The sequence below is a fragment of the Hydra vulgaris genome, chromosome 07 (assembly GCF_038396675.1).
Source record: "Hydra vulgaris chromosome 07, alternate assembly HydraT2T_AEP".
In the NCBI taxonomy this organism is placed as follows: Eukaryota; Metazoa; Cnidaria; class Hydrozoa; order Anthoathecata; family Hydridae; genus Hydra; species Hydra vulgaris.
In genome coordinates, this window is record NC_088926.1 from 14542364 (window position 1) to 14561874 (window position 19511).

General features: G+C 28.0%; 1 protein-coding gene across 2 annotated transcripts in view; it reads left to right on the plus strand.

Annotated features, from left to right (window-relative positions):
- The window catches only part of LOC101236869 (FAS-associated factor 1), a 142404-nt gene that overhangs the window by 87957 nt on the left and 34936 nt on the right, over positions 1 to 19511 (plus strand). For both annotated transcript variants that reach the window (XM_065801144.1, XM_065801145.1), the window contains 2 exons: positions 279 to 445; positions 17614 to 17695. In XM_065801144.1, the coding sequence (XP_065657216.1) occupies positions 279 to 445; positions 17614 to 17695 (249 nt within the window). The remainder of the gene's footprint in view (positions 1 to 278; positions 446 to 17613; positions 17696 to 19511) is intronic.

Below are 19511 nucleotides of genomic sequence, written 5' to 3' on the forward strand. Positions count from 1 at the left end.
TAGAGAGAGAGAGAGAGAGAGTGAGCAAGTTTTTATTATCAATAGATGAATTTTTTTTTAATAATTTAAGCTTTATGTTATTTCTAATTTTTTTCTAGTTATTCTAATTTATTTTCTCCTTCATCTTTTAATAGTATGCCTAATAATATGGTATGTAATAGTAATACAATGCTTGTAAGGTGTTTTCAAATCCATAAAGCTATATTTCATTTTTTTTTTAGCTTTCAATTTTTTTTTCTTCTTCAAAAACTTATCTTACACTCTATTTATTATTTAAGCCTTCAAGCTCAAGTGCTTTGGATTTTGAGGAACATATAATCTCAGATGATGATGAAATATTTGAAGATGCTCCAGTACATGGTCACAAATCATTACCTTTATTACCTCCTGACTCCAATGATGATTCAGAGAGTATGATAAAATTTCAACATAGATTTGAAGAGAGGTTTGTGTTTTTTGGCTTTTTAAACTTGATTAAAAGCCTGATGTGAGTTTAAATAAAGCTGTATCAATTAAATTTATTTTTCTACAATTTAACAATGGAGATGAAAAATTAAATAAAAATTATGAGACTTTATGTGACCAAAATATATATTTCAAGTTTTCAATTGTTTTTCTTAACAGTGTTTGGCACATTAATTGACTTGAAACATTAAAATACTTAAATAAAATGTTTAATTTTTTTTTTTTATTATTATTATGGTAAAACCATATACTGTTGTTTGCACATTAAAAATTTTTAGTTTTAATGTTAGATTGTTATGTTTTAATGTTACCAGAACATTGTTTCAGTTTTAATGATTTATTATTTTTAATAAAAATTGTCTTTATAAACGTTTAATTGGCACATGGAAATATGCACATTTTGATGAGTAAACCTTAAATATAATCTTAGATCATCAAATTACTGTGATATTCAATTTATAGTAACTTAGTTTATAGTTATCAAGTTTATCTAATAATTTTATTCAAAGTGATTTGAATAATAAAGTAGGTTTTAAACTTTTTATAGTAAATATGAATAAAATGTGTAAATGTAAATGTGATGGCCCGTCTCAAACATAATGTGAAAAAAAATATTTAGTTTTTAAGTTTCCAAATTTTGTCAAATAAAAAATAATGCATGATATAGACAGTATGCCATAATTTTTGTCTGGTTAATTTAATTGAATCAAAAACTGAATTCCTCAATCCCAAATACTTCTAATTAAACACCTAAAAAAACATTTTACCTTGAAAAATCTGAAAAATCTTTATCTTATTAATTTACTTAGTTATACTAATTATACTGTAAAAACGAGAACTTATTGCGTAAATAATAATTATAAGCTGAAGAAAATTCTATTCTAAAACAAGAAGAAATTTTTGTGCGTTCTTGTTACCTTTACAAATCCATCCTGCTTTTCACAACTCTTTCATAGATACTTAAAGTCTCTATTGCAAATCTCTATTGCAAAGTTGTGCTTGGAGAATAGGTTCACTGTTAGCACTCCTGACAGAGGAACAAATGTAGGGCCAGATGTTTGGCTGAATATTTAGGTGAATTTTTCTGATTTATTCCAGCTGTTTGATAACATGGTGCGGGCCACTGGTTCATTTTATGAATAAAAATTTATGATATAATTAATATAAATGATTCTCAGACTAAATGTCATAATTTCTTAGTTTTAAACCATAATACAGAGGATTTTGATTTTTTGTAAAGGAGAAAATACAAATTATATTTGACTATTATATTATAAATTGGTCACTTCCTTGATCAGACTCCTGTATGAGTGACACTATCCTTATAAATCATTAAATTATTATTATAAATAATTATTATTATTATTAATTTTTTTCTTAATTTATTGTTATTATTGTAACTTATCATTATAACTATAATTTATATTATTTTTTATATCATTTTTATAGTTATAACTTATTGTTATTATATTTATTTGTATATTTATTATTATTGTTATTATTTTCTGTTGTAAAATGATTATTAATGGAAATTAATTTTTTGTTGATATTTTGAAGAGGAAAAAAAATGTGATTTATTTTTAAAGTATAGCCGCATATAGAATAATACCCATAAATCTACATTAAGTACTAATGAACAACTATTCGTATCTATTAGAAGTGTACGAAGTGTTTTAAATTCTCAATATTGCTTCCATTTAGTCTTTTGAGTTTACATGTAAAGTTTAACCAGTTTGCATAGTTGTGGGAACCAACCTAAATTTTTTTTAACTGTTCAGAGCTATTATATTTTTAATAGCTTTTCTAATTTGACCTTTGTTACTTGATATTTTTGATAAGCAAATAAAGATTTTTAAGATATTTTTATTTATATCTTAAAAAAATTTTTTAGGTATCTATATTTTGAATTAAATAAGTGGAAATTTTGAGATCATTAGCAAGAGGCTCAAGTTTGTCATTATTTTGAAAACTTGTTAAAAATTGTGTTTCTGTTTGTATTATTTAATTTGCAACTTTGACTACAGTAGTCTCTTGCTCAATTGCGCAAATTGAAACAGGCACAGCAGTGCGCAATTAACTAGGAGTGCACAATTAACTAGGATGCGCAAATAAGAAAAAGATAAGAAACTATTTAAACAAATCTTTATTAAGAAATATATTATGCATGATGGAAAAGTCGTGAATTGTAGGCTGATATGCATTCTGCAGCTTTTCTCGTTTAGTTTTCATAATTACTGAGCGTATGTTTGATAAAAATTGTTCGTAGCTATTCATTAATTTATCGTTGTCGTCTTTTAAAATTGCTTTAGCTTTTTGGCATTTTAATTGCTTGCCAAAATCGATCAAATGTATAAATTCAATACCTAAGAAGTCTGTATCATCGTCTATCTCATCATTATTAGCTTCTTCTTCATCAGAATTGTTATCCATAGCAACTGCATTATCATTATTTTCTTCGAGAGACAAACAATCTTCAACATCTTCCTTGATTGCTTTAATATACGTTGGAGAATCTTCAAAGTCAATTGATTCAAAATTGCTGATATCTTCCGAACTGATCATATTCCCTATTCCTTCAATTTCGTTCAGCAGTAAGAGCATATTAAAAAATGCAAAGTCAGCCTCCTCAGAGCAAAGTTCAGTGTTAATGGGACTGGAAATCTTAAATAATTCTGCCTTGTCGAAGCAATTTTTGAGAGATGAAGGTCGATTTGATTTCCAAGCCAAATCGACATACTTAGCAGCGTCAAGAAGATGTGCAGGCTTCCTGTATTCAACTCCTGCTGCACCTCTTTTGCACAAAAGACTACTTTCTTTCAGACATTCCTTTGTATTTACATCGAGGCTGTAATATGACAATATGTCTGAGAGATATAGATTTTATATCGCTTCTTGAGAGCCGCAATAATCCCCATATCACATGGCTGCTTCTAACTTGTGCAATTTGGAGGGAAGAAAACAACTATTACAGGATTTCGCTCAAACGCCTCAAAATGTCCAGGTGCATTGTCTAATAATAAAAGAACAGGCAAGCTAGTTTTGCATTTAACTTCAGGATAAGACTTCATTGAACCATTTCCAACTTATACAGACACCCATCCATGCATTTTTCTGACAAAAATACGGTATAGGCCATGTTCTACCGGCTATACAAGCAGGTCGTGCAGCTTTTCCAATCATAGAACAGGGTATTTTGTGAGATCCTGTTGCGTTGGAGCAAACAACTAAAGTCACTCTTTCTTTAGATTTTTTTGTACCTCTTGTAGTTACTAAGCTTTCAGTAGGCATTAACAGAAAATATCTAGGCAGCAAGCAAAAAAAAAGTCCAGTTTCATTCATATTATATACATTTTCAGGTCTGTACATTTTAATAACTGAGTAAAGGTCCTCAAGTTGCTGAAGAAGAAAAGGATAATCTTTGTCAACTTCAGCTCCTTCTCCAAAGAGATGCATTGATTTTAAGCCTCAACGACGATGAAAGTTTGCAAGCCATTGCCAAGAAGCTTTAAATTCTTCTTCTTTTATATTTAATTTTTGCGCTATTTCTTTTGCTTTCATAATTGCTAACAACGGAGGCACTTCAATCTTCGAACAACGCAATGCATCAATCCAAATATATAGCTCATTTTTTATTGCTTCAAATTTTCCAGACGATAATCAAAACACTTTTTTTCTAGCTTCTTCTGTCATTAATAAACTTCTTTTTTCTATTTGATCTCGATTATTCCAGAGAGATCCAATTGAATTTTCAGTTATATTATATTCTCTTGCAATTGCTCGTTTGCTTGGCGCATCACTTTTTTTAAGTTTAGCTATAATTTCCACTCGTTGATCTTCTGATAATCTTTTTCCTTTGCCATTAGCCATAAGAAGTAAGGATAAAAAAGTTGGAATAAGAAAACTGTGATAATTAAAGTTATCAATATTTTTTTAACAATTTATGTCAAGAATCAATAAGTAAAATTTATAGGTCTATCTGACAAAAAATTTTAATAAAAATTTTAAAACAAAATCAATAGTCCAGGCACCCTCAAATAATAATTTTAAAAAATATATGTATGTACATATATATATATATATATACATACATATATATATATATATATATATATATATATATATATATATATATATATATATATATATATATATATATATACATATATATATATATTTATATATATATATATATATATATATATATTTATATATATATATATATATATATATATATATATATATATATATATATATATGTATACATATATATATATTTATATATATGTATATATATGTATATATATACACATATATATGTATATACATATGTATATATATGTATATATATACACATATATATGTATATACATATGTATATATATGTATATATATACACATATATATGTATATACATATGTATATATATATATATATATATATTTATATATATGTTATATATATATATATATATATATATATATTATATATATATATTTATATATATGTATATATATATATATATATATTTATATATATGTTTATATATATATATATATATATATATATATATATATATATATATATATATATATATATATATATATATATATTAGTGAACAGAAACTTTTGGCTTCGGCCGAAATTTCGGTTCAAACCGCAACCGAAATGAACCGAAACTTTTATAAGATTTTTTTTAAGTTTTAATTTAGAGAGGGATCATGACGATTTCCTAATTGTAATCGTTTGTTAGTAAATCAATTTTTAATTATAACAATTATAGAAATTTTAATTGAAATCACGTTACATAATAGTTTTAAGTTACTAATATCAAATCATTTTTAAAATGAATTAACATTTAAGTAAAGCAACCCAAACCAATAGTTTCATCAAAAGTTTCTCAGTACTAAAATTTTACAATAGAAAATAATCGATAAAAAACTGGTTTATGGAATCATTTTACCATGGCAGCTAGTGATTTCAAATACGGAACTTGCAACATCTGCAACTTGAAAATACCTCATGGATCACACAATCCAAAACTTCAATCACTTAGCGGACTTTCATCACATTTAAGAAGTTGTTTACTCTAAAAAATTTCCTAACTGAAAAAGCAATACTCATAACTACCGGCAGTCCTGAAAATATACCAACTTCAGATCAAGTTGAGTCTATTACAATTAAAAAAAGAACAATACCCTTATTTGACACCAGAACAAACTCCAAAGAAGGTCTGAAGTTTCATAGATTTATATTAGAAAACAACATTAAAAGCAAAGTTTGGTTTGGCAAAAGTAGCAAAGAGATTCTTTAGACCTCCACCAACATCTACCAAAGTAAAAAGGTTGTTTTTAACTGCTGGAGACATTCTTTCAAATGAAAGAAACAAACTTTTGCCAGAAAACAGGAAAAAAAATGTATTCCACAGAGAAAATATTTCAATTATTACCTTTAATTATTGAAATGTCTTGACATATTATAAATTTAAACTGTTTCATGGTGATTGCTTAGATATATGTAAAATAGCTTTTTTTGCTTTAATTCGGTGATCATAAAAGGTTAAGGATTTTAAACATTCTTTTACGAATTTCGACCAAAATTTCGGTTTCGGTTTCAGCCAAAATTTCGGTTTCGGCTACAGCTTCACTAAACCGAAATTTCGGTACTATCGGTTTCGGCTCAAATTTTGGTTTTGATCGATCACTAATATATATATATATATATATATATATATATATATATATATATATATATATATATATATATATATATATATATATATACATACATACATACATACATATAGGCAACTCTTGGAATAAGGAAAAATGAGATCAGCAACTCATTGCCAACTTCAAACTGTAAGAGGTCAGCAAAAAAGGTCAGCAAAATTTACCTGAATCAACAGGTAAAATTTATAGATCTATTTGAAAAAAAATTTTAAAACAAAATCAAAAGTCCAGGCACCCTCAAATGAGATCAGCAACTCATTGCCAACCTCAAACTGTTAAAGGTTGGTAAAAAAAAAAATTTGACACAAATGTATTTACCATAACCTTAAACACTTTTAGCTTGTCAGTTAGGTCGACATCTCCAAATGCCAACCCAAATTCCGAGGGCTGATATATGTTATATGTATATACATATGTATATGTGTGTGTATATATATGTGTGTATATATATATATATATATATATATATATGTATATGCATATATATATATATATATATATATATATGTATATGCATATATGTTATGTGTGTATATATATATTAGGGTAGGTCGGTTTTAGCTTCTTTTTTTTAATTTAAGTTGCATATTGTTGCAGTTACTGTGTCTAGATTAGAAATGGTTTTTCCAAATCTCAAGTTTCTTGGTTTAAGTAACTGATAAACTACTTTATTATTTAAAAAGAGCAATTGTTTTAAGAAGCCAATAAATTTTCAAATTGTTTACACGCATTTAAATTTAAATTTTGCGAATCTCTTTCATATTTCTTTTTTGTATTTAAATAATATATATATTTCCATAATTCTTGTTTGTATTTAAAAGTATTGTATCTTGTTTGTATTTAAAATTTGGTTTTAAAATTAAATATAAAGTAGCACTAATTTAGTAATAATACCGTAAAATGGGGTGAATAGAAACAGTGGGGTGAATAGAAACAAAACTTCATTTTTATATATATAGTAATTTATTTCCTACATAACTATGGTCAAATAGTGGCAACTATTTTTTTTTTAAGTTGGTACACTTTAGGCTAAAAGGGAAATAATGGTTTGTTTGGGTGGCAGCACTGGTTCCTATTTGTTTGCCTTCTTGAATGTTTCACGTGATTCATGCTGTTTTTTCATCTACTTTGAACTTTCCAGGTAAGTCAGAATGTGTACTGTTCATAGAAGTAAATAGTTGTTCAAAACATAGATTAACTATCCATATAAAAGATTAAGGCTTACTTTAAGCTTTAACTTTAACAATATTATTTCAGAAATTATTCATATTGATTACGTTAGATTTTTAGAATTCGTGGGGTGAATAGAAACACATATTTTTTAGTGTTTCTATTCACCCCACAAAAAAAAATTAATACTAAATCATACTTATACAATATAAAATACATATTATGTGTTATATACTTATATACTTAACTGACACAGCTGTTTTATTTCAGAACCCTGTAAAATGTCAAGGAAGTACAAACACGTGGTTGTAGGTGGCTACAAAAAGCACGATCCAAAAACAATCGAAAAAGCAATTTCTGACATACAGAATGGATTAAGCCTTCGAAAGTCTGCTGAAAAACATGGTTTGCATTATTGTTCTTTATCGACACTTGAAAAGAGGTCTAAATTTGAAGAAAAATGGTGGTCAGACAGCATTATCTCTTGAAGAAGAACAGCTGTTTGTTGATAGGCTTAAGATTTGTGGCAAATGGGGTTATCACATTGACACTACAACTCTACAACTCCTTGTAAAAGACTTTTTAGACCGGAGAGGGAAAGAAGTTAAGAGGTTTAAAGATAACCTCCCCGGCCGTGACTTTGTGGAATCATTTATAAAACGTCATAAGGAACAACTGGCCGTGAGAATGTGTCAGAATATTAAACGCTCGAGGGCTGGTGTAACACCAGAAACAATTAACAACTATTTTGATGAACTGACAAATGAATTAAAGGATGTGCCTTTATCTAATATCGTAAACTACGATGAGACGAATCTAAGTGATGACCCTGGTAAGCGAAAGGTCATTATACGAGGGACAAAATATCCAGAAAGAGTGATAAACTCATCAAAGTCATCTACGTCTGTGATGTTTGCAGCCGCTGCTGATGGCACTATTTTACCACCTTACGTTGTGTATAAGGCTATGCGCTTGTACCAAAGCTGGACAGAAGGTGGGCCAAAAATGCCAGGTATAATCGAACAAAGTCTGGCTGGTTCGATTCTTTTTGCTTTGAAGATTGGGTACTGACAGTTGCTCTTCCGTACCTGAAAAACAAAACGGGTTGAAAAATTCTGATTGGGGACAATTTGTTTTCCCACTTATCAATGGAATCTGTGAAGTTGTGTAAAGACAATGATATCAGTTTTATTTTTCTCCCAGCTAACTCTACCCATTTCACACAACCTCTAGACATAGCCTTTTTTCGCCCATTGAAATCAACATGGTGGCAGATTCTCGAAGAGTGGAAAAAGGGCCCAGGAAGAGCAGAAGCAACTGTTCCTAAGGACAAATTTCCCGTGTTATTGAAAAAGTTGTGTGATTCATTGAAGGAAGAAAATGTGATCAGTGGTTTTAAGAAGTGCAGTATAGCGCCTCTAAACAGGAACAAAGTACTGTCTATGCTTCCAAAAATCATTGATGATGAGGAAAATCAGAATCCAGAAAACATTCAAAAGAACACTGAAGCTGTTGACAGGAGTTTCCAAGAGCTCCTTCAGAGTCTGCGTCATGATTCCTAAGATAAGGCAAAAAAGGACCGATACTTTTGCCAGGTTTCAAAGTAAATGTGAAACCTGGCAAAAGTATCGGTGTTAAGGACTTTGTCGTGGACAATGAGATTCCCCAAACTTCACGTTCTACTGGCCAAAACCCAGGTACCTCAGGTACTAAACAGGTTCAGTCAAAGAAAAGCGGAAAGCGTGTGGAGATATCATCAGAAGATGAAGAGGACTATTCCAATTTGTTTTCTTACCGTAGGGCACATTTTATGTAACTTCTTTTGTTTATGTACTCAAATAAATCATTATATTGAGAAATAAATTTATTTGTATTCATTTATTGACCAAAAATCCATATTTGTCTGTTTCAATTCACCCTAAATTTGTTTCAATAGAAAAACACATGAAATTGAAGTACTGTTTCTATTCACCCCCATCTGCGCACAGTGTGCCCAGAATGTGGTTTTTTGGAAAAAATTCATAAATCCGTTATTTGTTAATGAAATCTTGTGAAAACTTTAGTATATTACTTTTTTGGGCTGAAGAATCTGATTCTGAGGTTAGTTTTTACGTGTGGGCACTCTGACCCAGTAAATGGGGCAACAGTGGGGGAGGGGGAGGGGCGCCAAGAGTCATGCTCTTACTTTTTTTAAAATTTTCAAATAAACTATAAAATATAAATTAAAAAATAAAATTTTTTTAAAAAAAATTTGTCTTCCACCGCCCCCCCGCCCTATATAACAAATAGCCTCTCGATCCCCGTGACCAGTAAGCTCATAGCTAGCTAGGTTGCTTGGAAAAGGATATCATATCCAATTCATAATGAAATATGTTTGACTATTAATAATTTCAAGAAACTCATAATGAAATGAATTTGAGTTTATAATAATTTAATATTAAACACAAATATACACAGATATTAATCTTATTGATTTTATATGGTCACAGAAAACATTCTTGAATTATCATTTTTTCTTCAGTAAATATGTTGTTCACGTCTACTTTACACCCTCTTGTGGTATGTCCGAATTTTCCACATAATCCACATTGCAAAAGTCTTTTTTTACTGGCAATAATTGGATGTGTTCTTATCATCAGTCTGCAGTAAATGTCATGTGTATTAATTTGCAAAGACATCTGTCTGGCTTTACAACTTGTTCCTGATTTATAAGCCTTAATGTATTTGTTCCAACTTTCGCTTGACTGCTCGGAGTACTTAGCAATGGGTGATCCACCTGTAAGCATAAACAGTTCCCAGGCATGTGCACACATTTGATGTACGCTGGGGCTGAGCATAGCCCATGGAAATGTCTGTTTATGGAATATCATCAATCCATAACCAACTTCTTTAACTTTATCAGGATCAACTTTTTTGCTAACATCAACATGCTGATTAATGCTAAGTAGTATATTGAACTTAGATAACAAAGTCGAGAAGCTATCTTGGTCTTCTGTTTTAAGAATTATGGAACAGATTGACTTTCTTTCTTTTGGACTAAAAAAACAATCTGCTAATGGTCCATTGTTAGTGTTACCACCACTAGAAGTAGAAGAATCAAGAAGCATTCCTGTTTTTTCACGTACGTTTTGAATAACTTTTTTTTGTGCTGTTTTCAGAGCAGTTTTTACCTTTATGTCCTGCTCAGACCATGTATGGGTTTGTTTACCCACAATGTGATACAAAATTTTCAGACAGTGGTCAAGTGCACGAAGCTTTTGATGCAGAATGGCAAAAAATTTTACATCTGATTCAACTATAGGTTCATGGCATTGTCCATGTCTTTCTGTATCTTTGTACAAGATTTTGCCATTTTCTAGTCTTCTCCAGGTACTGAGCACATCATTGTAATTTTTATCTATGGTGAACCCATGTAGTATACATACCAGGTCATTGGCATCACTTCTGGAACATTTGCAGTAGTGACAAAAAGCTCCAGAATCACCCACCAATAAGTCTACCATTTTGCCATCAACCATACTAATCTCTGTTTTTACAAATATTTGTAACCCATTTTTTGAAAGAATAGGCTGAGTTTCATTTTTAGGCAGTTGACTCAGAGTTGCTTTAAAATACTCCTTAACACTCTCCCTAGTTTCTTTTGCTTTCACTAGAATAACAGGCCTGGCAAAAGTAATAGAGTTAGGGGTTGGATTAGTCCAGATTACTTGGTTTTTTGAATCTTTAATTTCAAGAGGACACCAAAAGGAACAAATATAATTTGTTCCCTTTAAGTCTGCATCTTGAGGATCGGAAAACTGATGACGATAATTGTGATTTCCAGAGCCATCAAGTCCAAATTTACCCTCTACATGTATAGAATGATTTTCAGCACAAAACTCGGATATATCTAGTAGAGACTCAACAGTGTCTTTGATAACATTGTTCACAGGGGATGAAGTTTGCTTGTCGTCACTGCTTAATTCTTTTGGTAGCAAAGTACATTTAAAGGTATCTACATCATTCCTTGTTGGCAACATTAGTTTTGGGAGAAGCTCAAGTCTCAGTCCCTAGGGAAATATACAAAATTTAAACGTACAATTATAAAAACAATTAACTACAACAGTATTTGATTGCATACTTTACCTGATATTTATTTATGGATAGATCCAAGTTGTAAATTAAAGCAATTGCTTCCTGTACCGATATTGTTGAAAGTTTTACTCCTTCCATCTTCCCCCATCTTTTTTCACATCTTTGGACAACTTCTTTTAAGTATTCTGATTTATCTACACCTTGTTCACTCGCATGTTTTTCCACAATGTCCACAAAATCATCCAGAATTTTGTTGTATGTATGTTTTTTAGGTTGATCACTGGATTAAATGATAACGTTTTATGAAAAGTAAAAAATAGCTACTGGGTGTCCCAAATAACATGATGCTTAAGAAATTCAAATAAATGTCAACAGTTAAACTTTTACCTTAGTCTTTTTGATTTCCGTCCTCTTTTAGCTTGTGGAGCTCCATCTTCTTCTACATCACCCCTGGATGATGATGAGGCTGCAACAGGTAGATTTCCAGGCAGTTTTATCCCAACTTCGTTTCTCCAAATTTCCAATTCGGCTACAAGTTTATTTTGTTTCAACTTTGAATATTTTTTTACATGTCTTTCAAATTGCTTTAGAATTTTCTTGATGTTATCTTTTTCATCTTCTAAAGTTAGATTATGTCTCACTTTGATTGTTTTTAAAATTAGCTTTGATTTTTCCAATGAACTTAATTTGATGTTCAAGGTTAGTAAAATTTCTTCTAATTCTCCTTTTTTTATCAATAACATTTTATCACATGTAATCAACAGGTATTCCTGAATCGTCCGTGAAAGTTTATTTTCATAAATTACGCAACCTCAAATATCAAACTTGTACGAACAAATAAAATTCAAACTTATATTACTCAATTTCCGGGGATAACCGGACTGTGTAATTTTTACACATAAAAATAGAAAGTCTACATTGAATGAAACATTTGAGTTTGTTTGCGGCCTCCTGCGGCCTTTTTTTTCCTGTAACTTTGTTTTTAAAAAAAATTAATATGTTTTCATATATTTTAGAATTTTTTTAGGTATAAACAAAACTGCACAAAACAAATTTTTAAACTTCAATTTCAATTTTTATTGAAGTAATTCACAAATTAAATATTATTTACAGACCAGGATAGAATTTTTTTTTAAATTTATGGAGTCAATTTTGATATATAGCGTTTCAAAGTTATTGTTAAAAAACAGTATTGGTACAGTTTTAATACAAATATTTTGAGTCAACTTTTTCTTCAACTTCAAACAGCTATAAAAACAAAATGGTTTGATGAATTTATAATTTTTTTTTTGCCATGACCTACATATGTCTTACACAACATAAATTTACAATTTAAAGTGAAAAAGTAAAAGGTCAGAAAAATGAATTTTTTCATGTCCTGGGCACACTGTGCTGCGGGGTGAATAGAAACACCATGTTTTTATTTGTTTTCATTAAAATAAAATAAAATAAAAAAATGGAAATACCATAAAAAAATAGGTCTAACAGAGACCTGTATTTGGGGAAAAAATGGTGTACCTAAAACAACTACAAATATGCAAAATTTTAAACCAAAATTGAAAATTGTTTCTATTCACCCCGTTTTATGGTATTCAAATAAATAACAATTTTTTTAAAACTTTTTGACAACATGTTTCATCAATATCAATAAAAAAATCAATAGAAAAAAATTGTTTATTATACAGAAATAGTAACTATTGTTTTATACCTGATGATGTCAGTTGGTATTGATGAAACATGTTGTCTAAAAGTTTTTAAAAAAGTGTTATTTATTGGAAAAATAAATATAAAGTATTTAAAAGTTGGTTCAAAAATAAAATTGCAATTTAAAGAAATCATTTTATATCAAACATAAATACTTATGATTATTATATTTAGAGTAATGTTTTTACCTGTTTAATATTACATAAGTTTTGTTATGCAACTTCTGAAGTAGATTAAAATATAAAACTTTTTCAAGGAATTAATGGTTTTACTTAATTCAGTTGAAGGAACTAATGGTTTTACTCAGTCCCTGAGTGGGCCATGGCCCCAGATTTTTTCAAAAAGGTTGTTTTTTTTTTGTTTGTTTTTTTATAACAAAGCAGGTTTTTAATAGTAAGTTTAGATAGTTTACAGTTTTTTAGTGCTTTAGCCCCCACTAAAAAGTCATGTTGTGGCCCATGACTTTAAGTGTTATACTTTAATACAGTTTACATATATTATTAGTCTACGAAAATAAAAAATATTGTGGTGGCCCATGCGAATTATCGATTACAAATAATAAAAAATAGACAGGTTATTCAGTAGTATTACTATCTTATTCATGTAAATCCAAATGCAGACACTATATTAGTGGCTCAGCATATAAGCAATAATATAAAATCAATTTGGGCTGCAGTAAACCCAAGTTTACCTCTTATAACTGACAAATCCATTAATAGGATAGTTAAAGATCTTCTCGTACTCGTTAAGGATATTAATTGCAAGCATGGAAAAGCAAGTGCTAAAAGAAATCTTGATGCAAACTTGAACAAATTTTTTGATATTTCTGCGTGTTCCTGTTCATTAGATGTGTTTCCCTGTTGTGACAGAAAAGTTTCATGTAAAAAAGAAAATTGCATTGAAGAACATATTATATGCTTTTGCTCTCAAAGTAATAAAGTACCTTTTGAAGACAGAGCTAATCTTCGTGATCAGAGGAAAAAAATTGGTCCAAAAGGTGCATATCGTCTTTCTTCCGTTAATAGAATATCTGTCGGATTCAAAGACTTGATAAAGAACAACAAAAAATATCTGATTAGCTAGTTGATGAAGATGAATCCCCCCCCCCCCCCCCATACAGCACTTAAACTTAATTGAAGAAACAAGCGGTTTATCCAATACGGAGGTAAATATTTTATAAATACATGAAATATTTGTGGTAGACCAAACAGAAATCATTTTATTTTATTAACTTTTTTTAGGATGAAGGTGAATGGAAACCAATAAATAATCCGATTGGAAAATACAACTTGGTTAAAGCTGTTCTTTTTGATAATACTGCTACCAATACTGGATCAATAAGTGGCTTAGTGGTAAAACTAGAAGAGTTTTTAAAAAGAAAACTACATCTAATTGGATGCGCTCTAATTTGATGGTGATACAACTGGACCAAGGAGCATCAGTGGTCTACTTGGCAAAAGATGTGCTGAAAATATACAGGATAGAAATCAAGTTTTGTTTGAGCGTATTAAAAACTCAATTGTATATGGATATATTCCAGAAGAAATACTAATAGACCTTTGTTGCAATCAAAGACTTTTATTTGAATATTGCAAAAGAATGGGCTTTGGTAAAGTTTCTGATAAATGGGCTGCCTATAAAATTGGACCGCTTAACCGTGCAAGGTGGTTAACTAGCTATTTGCCTTCTCTATTTGTATAATAAAAAAGAGAACAGTTTGTTTATATACTAAAAGTCAACCAACCATTTCTTTAAAAAAACTTGTATATTTTATTGTTCAGGTTTACACTCCAACATGGTTCGAAATAAAAAAATCTTCAAAATTTCACAAATCCTCACACCTTAATTTTCTATTACTAGAATAAATAATCTCTCTTTTGATGGTTTTAAATTTATTGTCAAAAAAAAAACATTAAAAAACAATGCATTTTGCCTAAAACCTGAAAATATTTTTTATGCCATGCTAAAAGATAATGATAACAAGATACGAAACTTTGGTTTTTAAATCCTACTGGCTCTAAGGCTCTAAGTTACATTTATAACAACTTTATTTACTTATATTTTTATCTTTATATTCTTATATTCACATAAGAATAACAAAATAAACATTATTTTCACAATTTAAAACATTTTGAACAGGGATACATATTTTTAGGAAAACATTTTTTATAGTTAATTAAAATAAAGTTTTGAAAAAAAATGATACATTAAATGTAGTAATTGGCTTGGTTTATATTTATAGAGTAAACAAAGCTTGAAAGTAAATTTGAAGAAAATTCCGGAAGTTAATTTTAATGCTAATCATTGGTAGCAATTAAAAAATATCATCATAAGAATGGGAATAATGCCCTTTTGAAATATACGGTTTACCCATCTTCCTGCTTAGAAGTTTAGATAAAATGCAGCTGTGTCAAATCTCGAATCCATAAACATATTGGGATGCAAAGTTTTACACAAGTTTTACTGCTCGCTCAACACTCTAGGAGTATCATTATTTTTCAAAACGTTGTTTTAATTAACTATAAAAAATGTTTTCCTAAAAATATGTATCCCTGTTCAAAATGTTTTAAATTGTGAAAATAATGTTCATTTTGTTATTCTTATGTAAATATAAGAATATAAAGATAAAAATATAAGTAAATAAAGTTGTTATAAATGTAACTTAATGTTAAAAACTATTATAAATTTAAATCATTCAGCAATGCAAATAATATTAAAAAACGATTAAGTATGAAACGGTTGAAAACAACTTTTTGAAATGGTTGAAAATAACTTTTTGAAAGGAAAAAAGTAAAAGGGAAATGAAAACATTTATAAATTAAACGAAAAAATAAAATCAACAAAAAAGAAGAATAAATAAACGTTTTAAAAGAAAAAAAGAAAAAGAAATATCTGTAAGAAAATAAGTAAAAAAGTAATGAAAATAGAAGTTAAACAAAAAAACATTAATGAATGAAATATATAAAAAGAATGGCAAAGAAAGAAAAAAAAACTATTTAAACATCGGAACCACGATCAGCAAATCAAGATTTTTATTATTTTTTTATATATTTCTTTAGTTTTCTTTCGTATATTTCTTTAGTTTTCTTTCATATATTTCTTAGGATTGTTTATTTTACTATTTATTTATTTTTCTTCAGTTTTTTAACGTATATAGTTTTACTTATTATTTTTTGTTAGTCATTTATTTATTTTTTTTTTTTTGGTTATCATTTATTTTTAATGATATATAAATTTTTTTTATACAGTTATATATTATTTGTTTTTATTTTCATTTTAGCCATTTAATACATGTTTTATTCTACCGTGTATTATTATTTTTTTTAATCTTAAGTTGTTTTTTTTTATTGTTTTTTTTTGCCAAAGGTAATTTTTTGTTTTGTTTGTAATGTTTGTTGTAACTATTGTTTTGCTTTGATTTTCTCAGTGTTTTTCTGTTTATATTGTATTTATTTATTTGGTCATAATATTTGCAATATATTTTGATTATTATATTATAACAACTATGATTATATAATATACTTACTAAATCTTTATAATTTTTTTAAGTAATAGTCGTTTTTATGTCATCGTTAGTTGTTACATTTTGTCAGTTTATTACTGTTTGTAACTGTAACTTTGTAAGTAAAAACGATTGCTGTATGAAAAGTAATTAAAAGATAAAATTAAAAATAAAAATTAAATAAAAAGATTTATTTAAATTATTATAATTACTTTGTTATAATTATTATTATTATTTTTTTTTTTATTGTTATTGTTATTGCTATTGTTATTATTAATATTATTATTATTACTAAGATTAATTGTATATAAATAAACTATTTTTTTAAGGTATTTACTTGAGATTAGTATTTCAATACTATTTGTAAATAGCCATGAAAATTTATTTTCAGAATATATATATGATTGATATGAATGTATTTAAAATGTCAATTTTTGCGTATAACGCTTTTTAAGGTGTTTTTTGCATAATCCTACAAATCTTAGATATTAAATCCGCTAGCAATTCTTCATCCAAAATCTCTCAAATTTTGCGAGTAATCATATTTTAACTGTCTCCAACTATTGTAATATGCAATACATGGAACTAAAATCAACCTCCCCTTGTGTGTGTGTATATATATATATATATATATATATATATATATATATATATATATATATATATATATATATATATATATATATATATATATATATATATATTCTAATCTAAAAATTAGTTAAATTAATAAAGAATAGTCTAAATAATGATGATTTCAAACAAAGATGTTGGAAATCTTAATGTAGGTATTTACCATAAAGAGTTTAAGTTGACTTGCTTACCTAAGGTTATAGTTTAGTTTAATATAAGACACTAATGTTTGAAGATGGATGTTATTTTTTTAATTAAAATTGTTATCCATTTTTTTGAGGTTATTAAATCTGCGTTTAAAAGATTTTCTTAAAAAGTTTCAGCAATTTTATGTAGGTATCGTGATTCTCATCCTGTGTTTTTTCTTGGATCTTTGCAGGAGGCAATGGTTGAAGCTGAGGGGAAAAATATTTTTGAGGTAAAATATATTTTAGTATCTTGCTATTAAATTTCATTAAATCGCTCTTTTCGATTTTATTGATGTAAACTATGTTAAAATTTATTTTATGTTTAGTTTTTTTGGTAATTTGTTAATTGATTGTTCATTCATCATTGCAGCATTTGTTGTTTAAAAATAAACATGATAATTTATATCATTTTAAATAATATTTTGAATAAACTTGATAATTCAGATCACTTGAAACAACTGTGGTTTAAACTTGAAAATTCATATCCAGATAGCTGTGTAGCTTATTATTCTAGTACTATATATACAGTATATATAAACATATACAGTGTGTATATATATATATATATAAACAGTGTATATATGCAGTATATATGTATACGTATATATATATTTATTTATATATAAATATATATACCGTGTGTGTATGTATATATATATATATATATATATATATATACATATACACACTGTATATATATATATATTTATATATAAATAAATATATATATATATATATACGTATACATATATACTGCATATATACACTGTTTATATATATATATATATATATATATATATATATATATATATATATATATATATATATATATATATATATATATATGTATATATATGTATATATATATATATGTATGTATATATATATGTATATATATATGTGTATATATATATATATATATATATATATATATATATATATATATATATATATATATATATATACAGTGCCATTGCAGATGGGTGCATTTGTTGCCTTTATTTCACTAGCCAATATGTCAAGAGAGATTGCAGAAGACAAAAGAAGCTTACTTGATTTGTTGATTTAAAATAAAACGTCATACCAAATAATGATTGATAATAAGAAAACCCATTTTCTGGTATATTCCGTCAGCGATCGTACTTCTGTGGCTGTTGCCCTGTCTCTTATTTCTAAGGTATGTTCTTCCATCTGTCGAGTGCCTCTAAGATTTCTTTTAAATAATAGTAAAGTGGTTTAACACAGTTTATTCTACTTTTCCATCTGGTATCTGATTGTGGTTCAGAAATTGCCACACACAATTTTAGAATTTCCCATTGAGGAGGAGACAATGAAAAGAGTGTATAATCTTGAAAGAACACCAAAAAAAGAAATTGCATTGATGGATGACAGTGCACCATCAACAATAACAAAATTGAGTGAATGGTTTGCACAAGGAACATATAAGGCCTTAGGATTCATTTCCAGAAATCTAGCTTGAACATCTTTCACTTTTCCTTTCATATTAGCACAATTATCATAAGATTGACCTCGACAGTCTAAAATTTTTAGATCCCAATTAATTGCCTGATTTAAAAATGCATCCAAAAATCCTTTTCCAGAGGTATCATTTACTGTGAGATATCATTTACTGTGATATATCCAAAGAAACTTTCAGAAATGTTGATACCTACTCCAGGAGTACATGTTACTGATTGCAGAATAATGCTTATTTGTTCTTTGTGCGACACATCTGGCGTACAATCTAAAATAACAGAATAGTGTTTTGCTTTTTTTTTTTTACCATAGAAAGGCTTTTAAATTCAATCTCCTGGCTAAAAGTTTAATCAACTTGTTCTGTGTGTCATTGCTCAAATAGTGCTCCTTGGTTTCTTGTCCCGAATTCTTTGCATAAGCTCATTGAGAACGGTATTGTACTAAGCCAGTAATTTAAACACCCTCAAAAAGTTTTCATTGCTCTTTGGACCAATGGCTGTGTTTGAACAACAGAATGCAAGATTTTTTGCAGAAAAAAATAAGGTAATGTCCAGTATCCTTTCCAACGCA